Source organism: Odocoileus virginianus, chromosome 9 (assembly GCF_023699985.2).
Source record: "Odocoileus virginianus isolate 20LAN1187 ecotype Illinois chromosome 9, Ovbor_1.2, whole genome shotgun sequence".
NCBI lineage: Eukaryota > Metazoa > Chordata > Mammalia > Artiodactyla > Cervidae > Odocoileus > Odocoileus virginianus.
In genome coordinates, this window is record NC_069682.1 from 28,852,621 (window position 1) to 28,865,257 (window position 12,637).

The window sequence follows — 12,637 nt, forward strand, 5'->3', positions numbered from 1 at the left end:
AGCAAATACTTGAAGTAAACAATGAAATCATAGTATGTACAAGCAAATAAATGAGAACATTTTAGGGCTACAAAGAAGAGTTCTATGAGAAAAGTAACTTTCTATCCTTCTTTGGGTGTGTGTACATTTCTGTCTAAATTCAGATTTGTAGAAAAATAAAATTTTGGAAGCAATAAGAATCAAATATGGTATAGCTGAGGGAGAGTTATAAGTGTTGGATATAACTGAAAGTAAGACTCAGAACCTACAGTAAATATATAACAAATTTATTTGAGAACATGAGAAATAAGAAGCCAAAAAAAGTTATTTGCATGTGTTCATATTTGTTGAACAAATACATTTAAAAAGGAATAAACCCAAAAATCAGGACAAAATAGTTTGAGTCAAGGCTGTGTAAGATTTTGAAGAATATAAGTATCTTAGTATAAAATATCCTTAGAAGTCAAGGAGGTAGGTTAGAAAAATGGATTTAAAAAAAAAACAAAACACGAAGTTTAAACTTTTAGTAGCAAGGTAAAATAATAACAGGAGAGGAAAAATGGTGCAGAAAGAGTGACCAGTATAATTTAAAGTTGAAGAAGGTAGGTTTTTTACTGTTCTTTAATAAAACAGGCAAAGAAACTTTGCCAAGTGAAACATTATAGGCGTAAGTAGGCATCCTGGTGAGTATAATGAAAGGAGAAAGAGATAGTTGGAATAGAGGTAGGTCAAAAAAGATGCATGCTAAGAAGGTAATTGAAAGGTGTATGCAGCACATTTTGACATCAGAAGCTGAGAAGAGATTTCAGTACAAGGAGGTTCAAAGGCTGTTTTGATAAACTATATAACTAGTTCAATCACAGGCTGTAAGAGAACTAACTGTTGAAAGCTGAAGGGTCAAAGCTAATAGTAAGATAGTTTGCAATTGGTGGCCTCAAATAATCATAGATTTAAGCTGAACACAAAATTATGAAAAGTTACCCTTCTTTTCAATAACATAACTAACTCAGGAAAATATCCTTTTGCTGTAAATACGGGCTTAAAGATAGATTCTTATTGTGTTATCTTGGCTTATCTGGGAAGCTGTTAATTCTAATTTTTTATTTTAAATGATAAAGTTATCAAAACCAACAAACAAAAAAGAAACCAGACCCACTTTAGTTTGCAGGCAGAGGAAGCAGCTGGCTTGCAGAAGGCATCCTTTAGTACATGGTTGAGGTTGGCTCGAACGAACGGCAGCCACTACTTTATTCTGGATTGTTAGAGCTAGAATCAAACCAGTTTCATTTGTCTTTAGCGTCATTCCTCTACCCTCAAAGCCTCCGATTTAATAACTGCTGACTCCAACTAGTTTGAGGTTGGAACAAAAGACAGACTGTGATTTTAGGGTAAGGAATCCTATCCAGTATCTCAAAAAAAAAAAAAAAAGAAGTGAGAGGTAGTCTCTCAGCTTCCACAATTTCAACTCCTGGTTTTGTCTCTTTAAAAGGCTCTGTCTTGTGAGGGGAAAGTAAACTGGCTGGTGGTCAGAGGCATTCTCTCACTCTTAGGCGCAAGGCAGTGCCTGCTGTGCAGGTCTGATTTAATGCCAGAGCACAATGTCCAGGGGCTTCTGAACCAAAAAGGGTCAGCCGATCCCTCAGTACCAGCCATCATCCGGCTCCACTGTCTGCCAGCAGGGATTCTCAAGCTCCTTCTCCTATGACTACCCAACTCCTCTTCAAAATCACTTTCCAATATGATTCATTCTGTTTATATTGATTTATTTATCCCATGCATTATATTTGAGTGTGGAGAACTTACTAAAAATTTGAGGCAGGTAATAAATAGTCATTTAAAAGAGAATGCATGATGTAAAGTGGAGAACAAAAAATCCATTTCCTGTTAGAAATGGCAGAGATTTAATTACATATAGTTCTTTTTAAAAGGAGAGCCTATATTTTCCAAAATATTGAGGAAGTTTACACTAAGTCTGAATATCAGAATTTCCAAGGCAAGTTTTATGCATATTTATTATCAATAACATATAGTGGGCATTCAATAAAATGACAAATTCTAAATTATGCATGTGTATATGCTAATTAAATGATAGTCTAGTAAATAGATACTAGTAAATAATGATACTCACCAGTGGCTCAGACTGTAAAGAATCTGTCTGCAACGCAGAAGACCTGGGTTTGATCCCTGGGGTTGGGAAGATCCCCTGGAGAAGGGAATGGCTACCCACTCCAGTGTTCCTGCCTGAAAAATTCCATGGACAGAGTCAAGTTGAACTTGACTGAGAGACTAGCACTTTCAATTTTTATGAGTTTTGTGCATGCCACTGTACTTTCAGTTCTAACTTAAAGGCAAAAGTCACCATCTGCCTATGGATGTATGTCAATATTTTTTCACAAAGCTATGTTTTACCTCCTAGTTTGTAAGCACAAGTCTGCACAGAGCCTTTATGTGTTTATACCTGGGTGCACTGTAACTTAACACAGACTGTGCACCATTGCACAATGGGGCAAAGGACACTACAATTACAGCATAATCACAGTAAACTCTGAACCTTCCTATTGGTAAGGATCTTTTCATCAGTGACCAAAGCCTAGTGAAAGTGTGCCAAAGTGGTTTCAGATATGTATACTGTTGTTTATGAGACTGGTACTAAGCTTTATCTTTAAACAGAATGTAGACAGTGACAGTTGACATAAACATGCACTGGCCTACAGTTCCCTTAGACCCATATTTATCTATGAGTCCTCTAAAAAACTAGTTATGGAGAATGCCTATTTTAACTGTAGCAAAATGCACATGAAAGTGAAAGTCACTCAGTTGTGTCCGGCTCTTTGCAACCTGGTGGACTATAGTCCATGGAATTCTCCAGGCTTGAACGCTGGAGTGGGAAAATGCACATAAAATTTGCCATTTAAACAATTCTCAAGTATGCAAGTCAGTGGCATTAAGTACGTTCATACTGTCATGCATTCATACTGTTGTACCATTCTCCATCTCCAGAACACTCTCACCTCCCCAGAGCCTCCACATCCATTAAACACTAACACCCATTTCTCTGGTCCCCTGAGTCCTGATAAAGACATCTCTGTGAACTTGATTCTTGTACGTACCTCATACAAGTAAAATTATACAGACTTTGTCCTTTTGTGTCTGCTTTATTTCACTGAATATAATGTCTTCAAGGTTCATCCATGATGTAATGTATCAGAATTTCCTTCCTGTGTGTAGCTGAATATCATGAATAAGGCTGCAATGAACACTGGCATACAAATATTTGAGTGCCAGCTTTCAATTCTTTTGGGTATAAACCTATAAGTGGAAGAGCTTTCTTATATGGGTAATTCTATGTTTAATTTTTTTAAAGGAATTTCACCCTCTATAGAGCCTGCACTACTTTACATGCCCATCAGTAATACAGAGAGTTTCAATTTTTACACATCCGGATGATTGTTTTTTTTAAGAATAAACATCTCGTCTTATTTCTTTTCATTTCTCTTCTACCAGTCACTTGCTTTTATTACTAAAATCAAAATCACAGAATTTATGATGCAAGATTTAGACGGATTAGAGCCCTAAACCCAAGAATGGAAAGGGAGAGACAGAGGGAGTTAAAAGTTATGCCTTTTTTAATTGTGGTAAAATGCACATAAAAGGCAAAAGCAAGCTCTGAAAATAGCAAACTAAAGGTGCAAGTGAAGTCGCTCAGTTGTGTCCGACTCTGTGATACCGTGGACTGTAGCCCACCAGGCTCCTCTGTCCATGGGATTCTCCAGGAAAGAATACTGGAGTGGGTTGCCATTAAAGGGACGGTGAATTTTGTCTTTCAGAAGGAAGCAGAATTAAAGATAATTAGATAATGTGTACCTAAATTTTTCGTCAGTATGGCATACTGATGGAAAGGTAATCAATAGTTTAGGATTATTATTTCTGACATTTTCTTCAGACTGTTGCAAAAGGTGAGTGATGATAATTTATTCTAAAATATTGTACACATTTGTTTATATAAAATAATGTTTAAAAAATTGAAATTAAGTAAAATTATTCAATATTTTAAACAGGCTAGAATCATCATTTTAGAAATAGGATGAATCATCTTAAAGTAAAATGATAGATTCTTAAAGCAAGCAACGAAGAATTAAAGAGCCTCTTGATGAAAGTGAAAGAGGAGAGTGAAAAATGTAGCTTAAAACTCAACATTCAGAAAACTAAGATCATGGCATCCGGTCCCATTACTTCATGGCAAATTGACAGGGAAACAATGGAAACAGTGACAAACTTTATTTTCTTGGGCTCCAAAATCACTGCAGATGGTGGCTGCAGCCACGAAATTAAAAGACGCTTACTCCTTGGAAGAAATGCTACAATCAACTAGACAGCATATTAAAATGCAGAGACATTACTTTGCCAATAAAGGTCCATCTAGTCAAAGCTATGGTTTTTCCAGTAGTCACATATGGATGTGAGAGTTGGACTATAAAGAAAGCTGAGCGCCGAAGAATTGATGCTTTTGAACTGTGGTGTTAGAGAAGACTCTTAAGAGTCCCTTGGACTGCAAGGAGATCCAACCAGTCAATCCTAAAGGAAATCAGTCCTGAATACACATTGGAAGGACTGATGCTGAAACTGAAACTCCAATACTTTGGCCACCTGATGTGAAAACTCACTAGAAAAGACCCTGATGCTGGAAAAGATTGAAGGTGGGAGGAGAAGGGGACAACAAAGGATGAGATGGTTGGATGGCATCACCAACTCAACGGACATGAGTCTGAGCAAGCTCCGCGAGTTGGTGATGGACAGGGAAGCCTGGAGTGCTACAGTCCATGGGGTTGCAAAGAGTCAGAGATGACTGAGCAACTGAAGTGAAAGCAACTTTAAGTAACATACACAAACATATAGTATCTCAAGTTTATATACTATTTTATAATACTTTATAAGATATTCATGTAGACACTAAAATTCTAATGTTTCTAAACTTGTCTATACCATAATATTATAAAGGGAGTATTTAACATATATATTTACTACTTTCATATGAAAATATATTCTCCTGAAGCATAACAATAAGTTTCACCTTACAAAACACAGTAATATAAATTTAAGGAAACAAAATGGCATTTTCCTGACAAATCCAAACTTCTTATTAAAGAGAAAGATAATTTAGTCAAATTTTGTCAAAATGAATTCAAAAAAGAACTTCAAAATTACTATCTAGATATGATAGAAAACTGTGACCCTCCTTCAGAGTTATTTAAATAATTAGTCACATAGGATTTTGATTAGTTTAGCTACAACATGCACATTGAGACTATTTCCAAGTAGACGATAACGCTGTTTGACAGTTGTCATCTCAGGAAATCCTAGAAAAGAGAGATAATAATTTATAATACAATCATTTGAAATATTAACTTTCAGAGATAAAAGGATATGTTCTTTGGTAAAGCCATTGTGGTCCCTGGTTGGGGGAACTATTAATAAGATACAGTATGACACGAGGTATGGTAAAAAAAATAGAAAGTTAAAAAAAAAAGCAAAGTATTCTATGTTTAATATTTATCTTAGTACTTATTAATAACATTATGTATTCACAATATTATGTGTACTGTATATGACTATAAAATATAGTGGAACGCAAACTTCAAGCATTATCAGTAAAAATCAGCTGATCCAAGGTTTATTCATGCTGTAACATGTACTAATAGTTCATTCCTCGCCATGTCTGAGTAATATTCTATCATATGGATATACCATATTTAATTTAGCCATCCATTCATTGACAGGACATGACTGAAGCGACTTAGCAGCAGCAGCAACATTGACAGGTATTTGGGGTTTTCCCTACTTTTTTATTATTATAAACATTGCTGTTACGGACATGGACACATGTATGCATGTTTAAGTTTTTTTTCAGTTCTCTTAGATATATACCTAGGGGTGAGACTGCAGGAAAGAGGAAGTGAAAGTCGCTCAGTCGTGTCTGACGGACTCTTTGCGACCCCATGGATTATACAGTCCATGGAATTCTGCAGGCCAGAACACTGGAGTGGGTTGCCTTTCCCTTCTCCAGGGGATCTTCCTAACCTAGGGATCCAACCCAGGTCTCCCACATTGCAGGCGGATTCTTTACCAGCTAAGCCACAAGGGAAGCCACAAGGGAAACTGCAGGGTCATACCGTAACTCTATATCTAACATCCAAGGAACTGCCAGAATGCCTTCTAAGGCAGTTGTACCACTTTATATTCCCACCAGTAGTGTACAGGGATCTGATTTCTCCACAACTTTCAACACTGTTATTATCTGTCTTTTTGTGAAGTGGTATCATACTGTGGTTTTGATTCACCTTTCCCTAATATCTAATGATGTTGAACATCTTTTCATGGGCTTATTGACCATGCATCTATTTTCTTTGGAGAAATGTCTATTGAAATCCTTTGCCCACTTTTAAACTGGATTATTTTTCTTTTTATTGTTGAGTCATGAGACTTCTTTTTAGCCATATTTTCTGGATACAAGTCCTTTATATTCTGCTTCTACAAACTGAAATTTTCATACTGAAGTTCTTTTTGCTACCTTCTTTTTCAAAATGAAATCCCCTGCAGATACTATTTTTGCTGGAACAAAACCTTGAGCATACCACCATAAGAGACTGTCCAAGCATAAGAGTGGACACTAGAATCTTAGTTACAATCTTAGAATTTCACATTCAGAACCCTTTGACATAGCAATTAAAAAAGCAATCAGCTAATAAAGGCAGCAATTAAAGAGCATTACAAAAGCAAAAATTGGGCTTCTGTGGTGGCTCAGTGGTAAAGAATCCACCTGCCAATGCAGGAGACAAGCGTTTAATCCCTGATCCAGGAAGATTCCACATGTTGCAAAGCAGCTAAGCTCCCGTGCGCAACTATTGAGCCTGTGCTCTAGAGTCCGGGAGCTGCGACTACTGAAGCCCTCACACCCTAGAGCTGGTGCTCCCCAACAAGAGAAGCCACCGCAATGAGAAGCTTGTGCACTGCAACTAGAGAGTAGCCCCTGCTTGTCGCAACTAAAGAAAGGCCAGTACAGCAACAAAGACCCAGCTCAGCCAAAAATAAATAAATAAATAAATTTATTTTTAAAAAATTTCAAAACTTGATAAAGTTGCTTCATCAACACTAGACATTACATTACCTGCAATAAAATAAGACTGATTACCATAATAAAACTATCATTGCAATGGAGCCCAGTCATATAATTCCTATCACAAAGATAATGTCTTAGGCAAGAACATTAGTCATCTCAGAAGTTATTTACTTCAAAGTAGCCAGAGGTAGAAATATACCTACAAACAAACTTTAAGACTATCCCAGGGATGGTCCTTTGTGATATCAAGATTGTATCAATGGGGAAGACACCTCTGAAAACAAGCAAGATTTGTAAATGGAGGGAACACATGTATTTCTACAGCTGATTCATACTGATGTATGGCAAAAGTCATCACAATATTGTAAAATAATTATCCTCCCATTAAAATAAATATTTTTAAAAACCCTATATATATAAGACACATACATATATACACATGCAATATATATGTGTATGTCTTTCATATATAGGTACTAAAATCTAAATTTGTTTATGGAAAAAAATCACATATTTTTTAAAGTTAAAAGATGACTTTTAAAAAACTTAGGTACCTTAAAAATAATAATCCTCTCCAAAACAAAGAAACCTAGAATTTAGAAGGTCAAGATAGCAGCAATTATTCAGTAAGTGAAGGTTAGTGTCTGTCTCCCAAAGCCTGCTATCTCATGAATGCACGCCACTGGCCACAAAGAGAGACAGGACAACATGTGCAGGAGGATCAATGCAAATCCATCACTACTGTGGACAAGTAGCTCCAAGAATGCCCATTCTGGACCCAGGATTAACGATGTCAGAGGCCCACGTGAAGGACAGGCCTGTCACAGTGCTGCTCGCTGGTGACTATAGGGTTTGACTGACTATACACATCTATCACGCATTTTAAAAGGTTTAAGCAATTTACCAATGCAGGGGACATGGGTTCAGCTCCTGGTATGGGAAGATTCCACATGCCGAGGGTCAACTGAGCACATGGGCCCCAACTACTGAAGCCTGAGCATCCCAACAAGAGAAGAAGTCACCATAATGAGAAGCCTGTCCACTGCAACTAGAGAATAGCCCCTGCTCACTACAACTAAAGAAAGTCTGTGTGGCACCGAAGACCCAGGGCAGCCATAAACAAATAAATAAGGTTTTTTCACATGTATTATATATTTTCAGGGAACTTTGAAAAATCCTATTTTACCCTATTTATATCTTTAAATACTGAGAAAAAAAGTGTTTATGAAATAAAGGCTATAGCATTTATCATTTAAAATATAAAAGCTGGAGGAGGAAATGGCAACCCACTCCAGTATTCTTGCCTAGAAAAGTCCATGGACAGAGGAGCCTGGCGGGCTGCAGTCCATGGGGTTACATGACTGAGCATGTGTGCACAAGGGTGGAGGGAGATGGGTTGGTAGCAATAAAGTGGTAGAACTGAAAAAATAAAATAAAATATAAAAGCACAAATTTCGTATTAGGTATCAGATAGTTTGCAAACATGCTACATATGTTAATTCACTTACCTGTTACAACAACCCTATGAAGTCAGTACTGCAATTACCCCCATTTTAGAGACACAAAAACAAAGCAGAAAGTGACTTAGGTAGGGCTAAAATTCATGGTCTGTCTGACTCTGGGGTCTGTGCTAAATTTCATTATTACCAAAGTGACTACTACTACTTGAAAAAATAAACACTGAACTAAAACTTAGAACTTAGTTGCTATTAGACAGTAAATCTCTTTTCTCTCTATAGTACTATGGAAAGTACCTTTGATGACTCATCCTAAAAATGAAAGAAAAAAAAGTAACCAGGACAATAGACTGGGAAATAAACTTTTGAGTGCAATTCTCACTTCTTTGTTTGATGATGTTCTCATTCACTTTGTGACATAAACTAAGACAAGGGAAGTCTATGTTTTCTTAAATAACATTCCCTGGGATAGTTCAAATTGAATGAGATCACCAAGAAAAAGGCAGAGAGGACAAAATAAACCCAGTTGCTGTGACTCTGCTTGGAGAATCAATTACCAAGAGGGTAGTCAAATTCTGTTGGAGTTTGTTCTCAATGCAAAAAAAAAGATGCATTCCAAACCTCAAGCGTAAATTATTTAGATTTTAAAACATGATCTATCTAACCCATGATGTTCTTCAAGAATAGTACTGTAATAATATTACAACAAGATTAGATTTAGCAGAGCTTGGCTCTTCTGTAGTCAAGCTCCCAGTAAGTTATCAAAAACACATTTCTTCCTTGTGAGGAAACGTGAGGGGGATTTTTGCCTCTCTCTTCCCATGAGCTAGGTGCGAGGGATACCCCTCACCTCCCTCTGCCTAGGAAACCAATGGCATCCACAGAGTGAAGGCCCCTGTGCCAAGGAAGCAGGGTCAGGAAGAGGCAGCTGCTCTAAGAGGCAGAGGCACTACGTCCAGTCTCCTCATACAACAATCCTTGGCCTCCTTCAATGACAAAAGGCATCAGGGCTTCATCCTTCTAACTCTGGAACCGTATGTTCATTTTTGTTCTTGAGATTCCATCTTCAGATTCTCTAATTTGGTGTCAATTCTGGGATCTGTGCTCCCAAGTCACCCTTAATTTCCACTAGGAAAGCTCCTTCCTAGAGCACCTCTCCACTTTCTCTTTTCTCCACTTAAACCTTGTAGGGAAGGAAAAAGGTGTCTAATTTATAAGAATGTACCTCCTAGGAGAAGAAATAGAAATAACATACCTCCCACTACACACACGCAAAAATAAACTGCTTAATTGTCTTTTAATTTTTTTTTTAAAAGACAATTCTAGGCATTCTTTCACAACAGCTAGTGTGTGGTTATATGAACAGGACTCCTAGAAGCAAAAAATAAATTTGAGAAAGAGATGCTATTAACAACCATCTGTGGGGAAAGTTGAGGAATTGCTGATTTGGCCTTTCTGTTCCTGCAAAGCACCTGGAACCATTACTGGAGTAAAAGGAGGAGAATTGAGTCTGAAGGGAATGGCAGGTTGTGGGAAAAAAGCAGAAACAGGAGAGAAGGAAGATGTCAAAATGGCACAATCAGGAGAAGTGTTCTCCACCTCTGTCTGGGTAAGGGTTTATTCATAACTTACATAGGAGTCCCTAATGAGACCATTAATAAATGAAAGCTGGGGTTCACATGTATCCCACATACCAAACTCTGGAGGAAATCCAAGGAGATTTGCTATTTCTTTAGGAGTGAAAAATCGAAGTTGAAGCATTGACAATCTCATTATTTTTTCTTCTTGTGACAAACCGGTAAGCGATTTGTAGATATTCTCAATCTGTAGGAAAACATCCATGATAACTAATAAGTAATAAATAATTAATAGAATGCAATCAACTTGTTAAGATAGTATCATCTGCTGTGAGTCAGTTTAAAAATGATGAACATATAATCCACCATAACACACAGAAGCCCAGGGTAAAAAGTCTGTGCGATGAACTGTATAGTTGGCTCTCCAAGGGTAAGATAAACTCTGCAAACAAACAAAAGCTTGACGTTGAACAGATCAGGATACCTTCAGTGTGTCTGTCATTTTCGGCCTCTCAAAAATTAACTCATAAGAATACAAACAATAAATAAATAACAATATAAATATAAGAGAAAAACAGTGAAAGGAACTTGGTCCACTAGTAAGTCAGTTTTACAATGCAAACAGTCATCAGAATGTTTACGGTTTATGACCAATGTTATCAAATTAAGACATTTTCTTAAAGTGATAAAATATATTTAATAAATATGATTTCTCAAATTCTGACATTTGTTTGCCTCTGATACAGTTTTTACCATGGGCAAATTTTATTAACAGTTAAAGAGTTTAAATCAGCATAAAAGAAAATAATGTGATTTCACTGCAGAACTATTCAGAAGTATATAAAACTTACAATACATCAAGCTTGTATTCAACCATGACACCACAAAGAATTTGCAATTGAAGTATTAACAAACAGCCTTGCTAAAACAGATTTATTTTTCCCTAAAAGGCATTTTTATAATATGTGCTCCAAAAGAAGGCTCTAATATTAATATTTGTGTGTAATCTTAGAGAACATTAACTATTGTACTCTGTAATTAAAATTACTCTTTATGGAGTATAAAAAGAAGGGCAAAAGGTAAGAAAAAAAAGTAAAAATATAAAACACTTTTTGTACATATACCCATACCTAGCAACAAGAAAAAGACTTATTCTATAGTAAATAATTATTATACACATATTCATTCCAATTGAATATGTAAAATTCTTTTAACATTCTCAAATTTTAAGTAGTAAATAAAATTTTATTTAAAAGTATTTTCAAAATATTTTAGTCCTGAATCCATGCACAGTACCTGCACATCCTCTGTTGTCTGCAACACAGATCCTGTCCCTTCTATGTAGCGCCCATAACTGAAAAATTAACACAAATATTTTGTAACATCTGCTTGTTAATGATAGACTTCTTAAATATTTCTTGAATGAATCAATTTTACATAGCTACATCTTTCTGAAATATTCTATCACATAAATATGCTTTGCAATTAAAAAAATTAGGTGAAAGACTTAAGATCATATTTAAACTTCTCAGACACTAAACTTGACAAAGTTTTTTGTTGTGTAAATACTATTTGCATTATGCATTATTGTAATTTTTATAAAATATCAGTTTTTAAATGTTCATCACACTTAAATGCACAGGAAGTATGAATTAGTTACAACTTTTATATCCAAATACTATTCAGTACCGGCATCCCTGCCATATTAGACCAAATGTTATGAAGGTGAAAATGAGTAGTAGCTATTTTTCTTCAGATGCTTGAACCATCATTTCCTCTCATGAACACAAAACCCTATTCTCTCCAGCCCAGGACAGACTCAGGCTCATTAAACATGTATCTACCTCCTACTGTAACACCATATGTTTTAACTATTTATCCTGCAATAGTCAGACTATTGTTTTAAAAAACTATATTAAAAATACAAAACACTACAGAAATATAAGATATTAGTAATATTTCTTATAGTAAGATCACTGCTGGACTGGCTGTGTGATATTTTATCATTTTTTCCTAATAGATGAATTTAAAATATAAATTAAAGAAAGTCACATCAGAGAAAAGCTGTTTTCTTTTTTTTTTTTTTCTTTTTTTTTTTTTTCTCTTTTTTTAAAATTTTAAAAAATTTAATAATGTATTAAATAAAAAAAATAATTTTTTTTTTAATCTGGTTGTCTCTCACGGTGGAGAAAAAAGCTGTTTTCTTATGTATCATGTGTGTGCCTGCTTATATTATCTACACTAAAATAGATTTTCACATTAAAGCTTCTTTGATACAATTTTTATAATTATAAAAGAATTTCAAGGTTTTTTTTTTTAATTACAAAATTGATAAGTCCTGTTTTATGAGAGTCCCAAAGAGAACCTATCAGACTTGGAAACAGACAACAGCTGACTGAAATCTTTTAAGGTGATGGAAAAAGCAATAAACCTATTCTCCTAGAAGCACAAGGGCAGAGTATAGAAAATCAGGATAAGACTCGTACGATTATCTCAGGGGCAGAGTG

General features: G+C 35.6%; 1 protein-coding gene across 5 annotated transcripts in view; it reads right to left on the minus strand.

The window, feature by feature from the left end:
* Window positions 1-245: 245 nt before the first annotated feature.
* TRDMT1 (tRNA aspartic acid methyltransferase 1) overlaps window positions 246-12,637 on the minus strand; it is a 53,419-nt gene continuing 41,027 nt past the window's right edge. For all 5 annotated transcript variants that reach the window (XM_020881279.2, XM_070472113.1, XM_070472114.1 and 2 more), the window contains 3 exons: window positions 11,427-11,484; window positions 10,248-10,377; window positions 246-5,336 (listed from right to left, as the gene is read on the minus strand). In XM_020881279.2, the coding sequence (XP_020736938.2) occupies window positions 5,236-5,336; window positions 10,248-10,377; window positions 11,427-11,484 (289 nt within the window). In that variant the 3' untranslated portion in view covers window positions 246-5,235. The remainder of the gene's footprint in view (window positions 5,337-10,247; window positions 10,378-11,426; window positions 11,485-12,637) is intronic.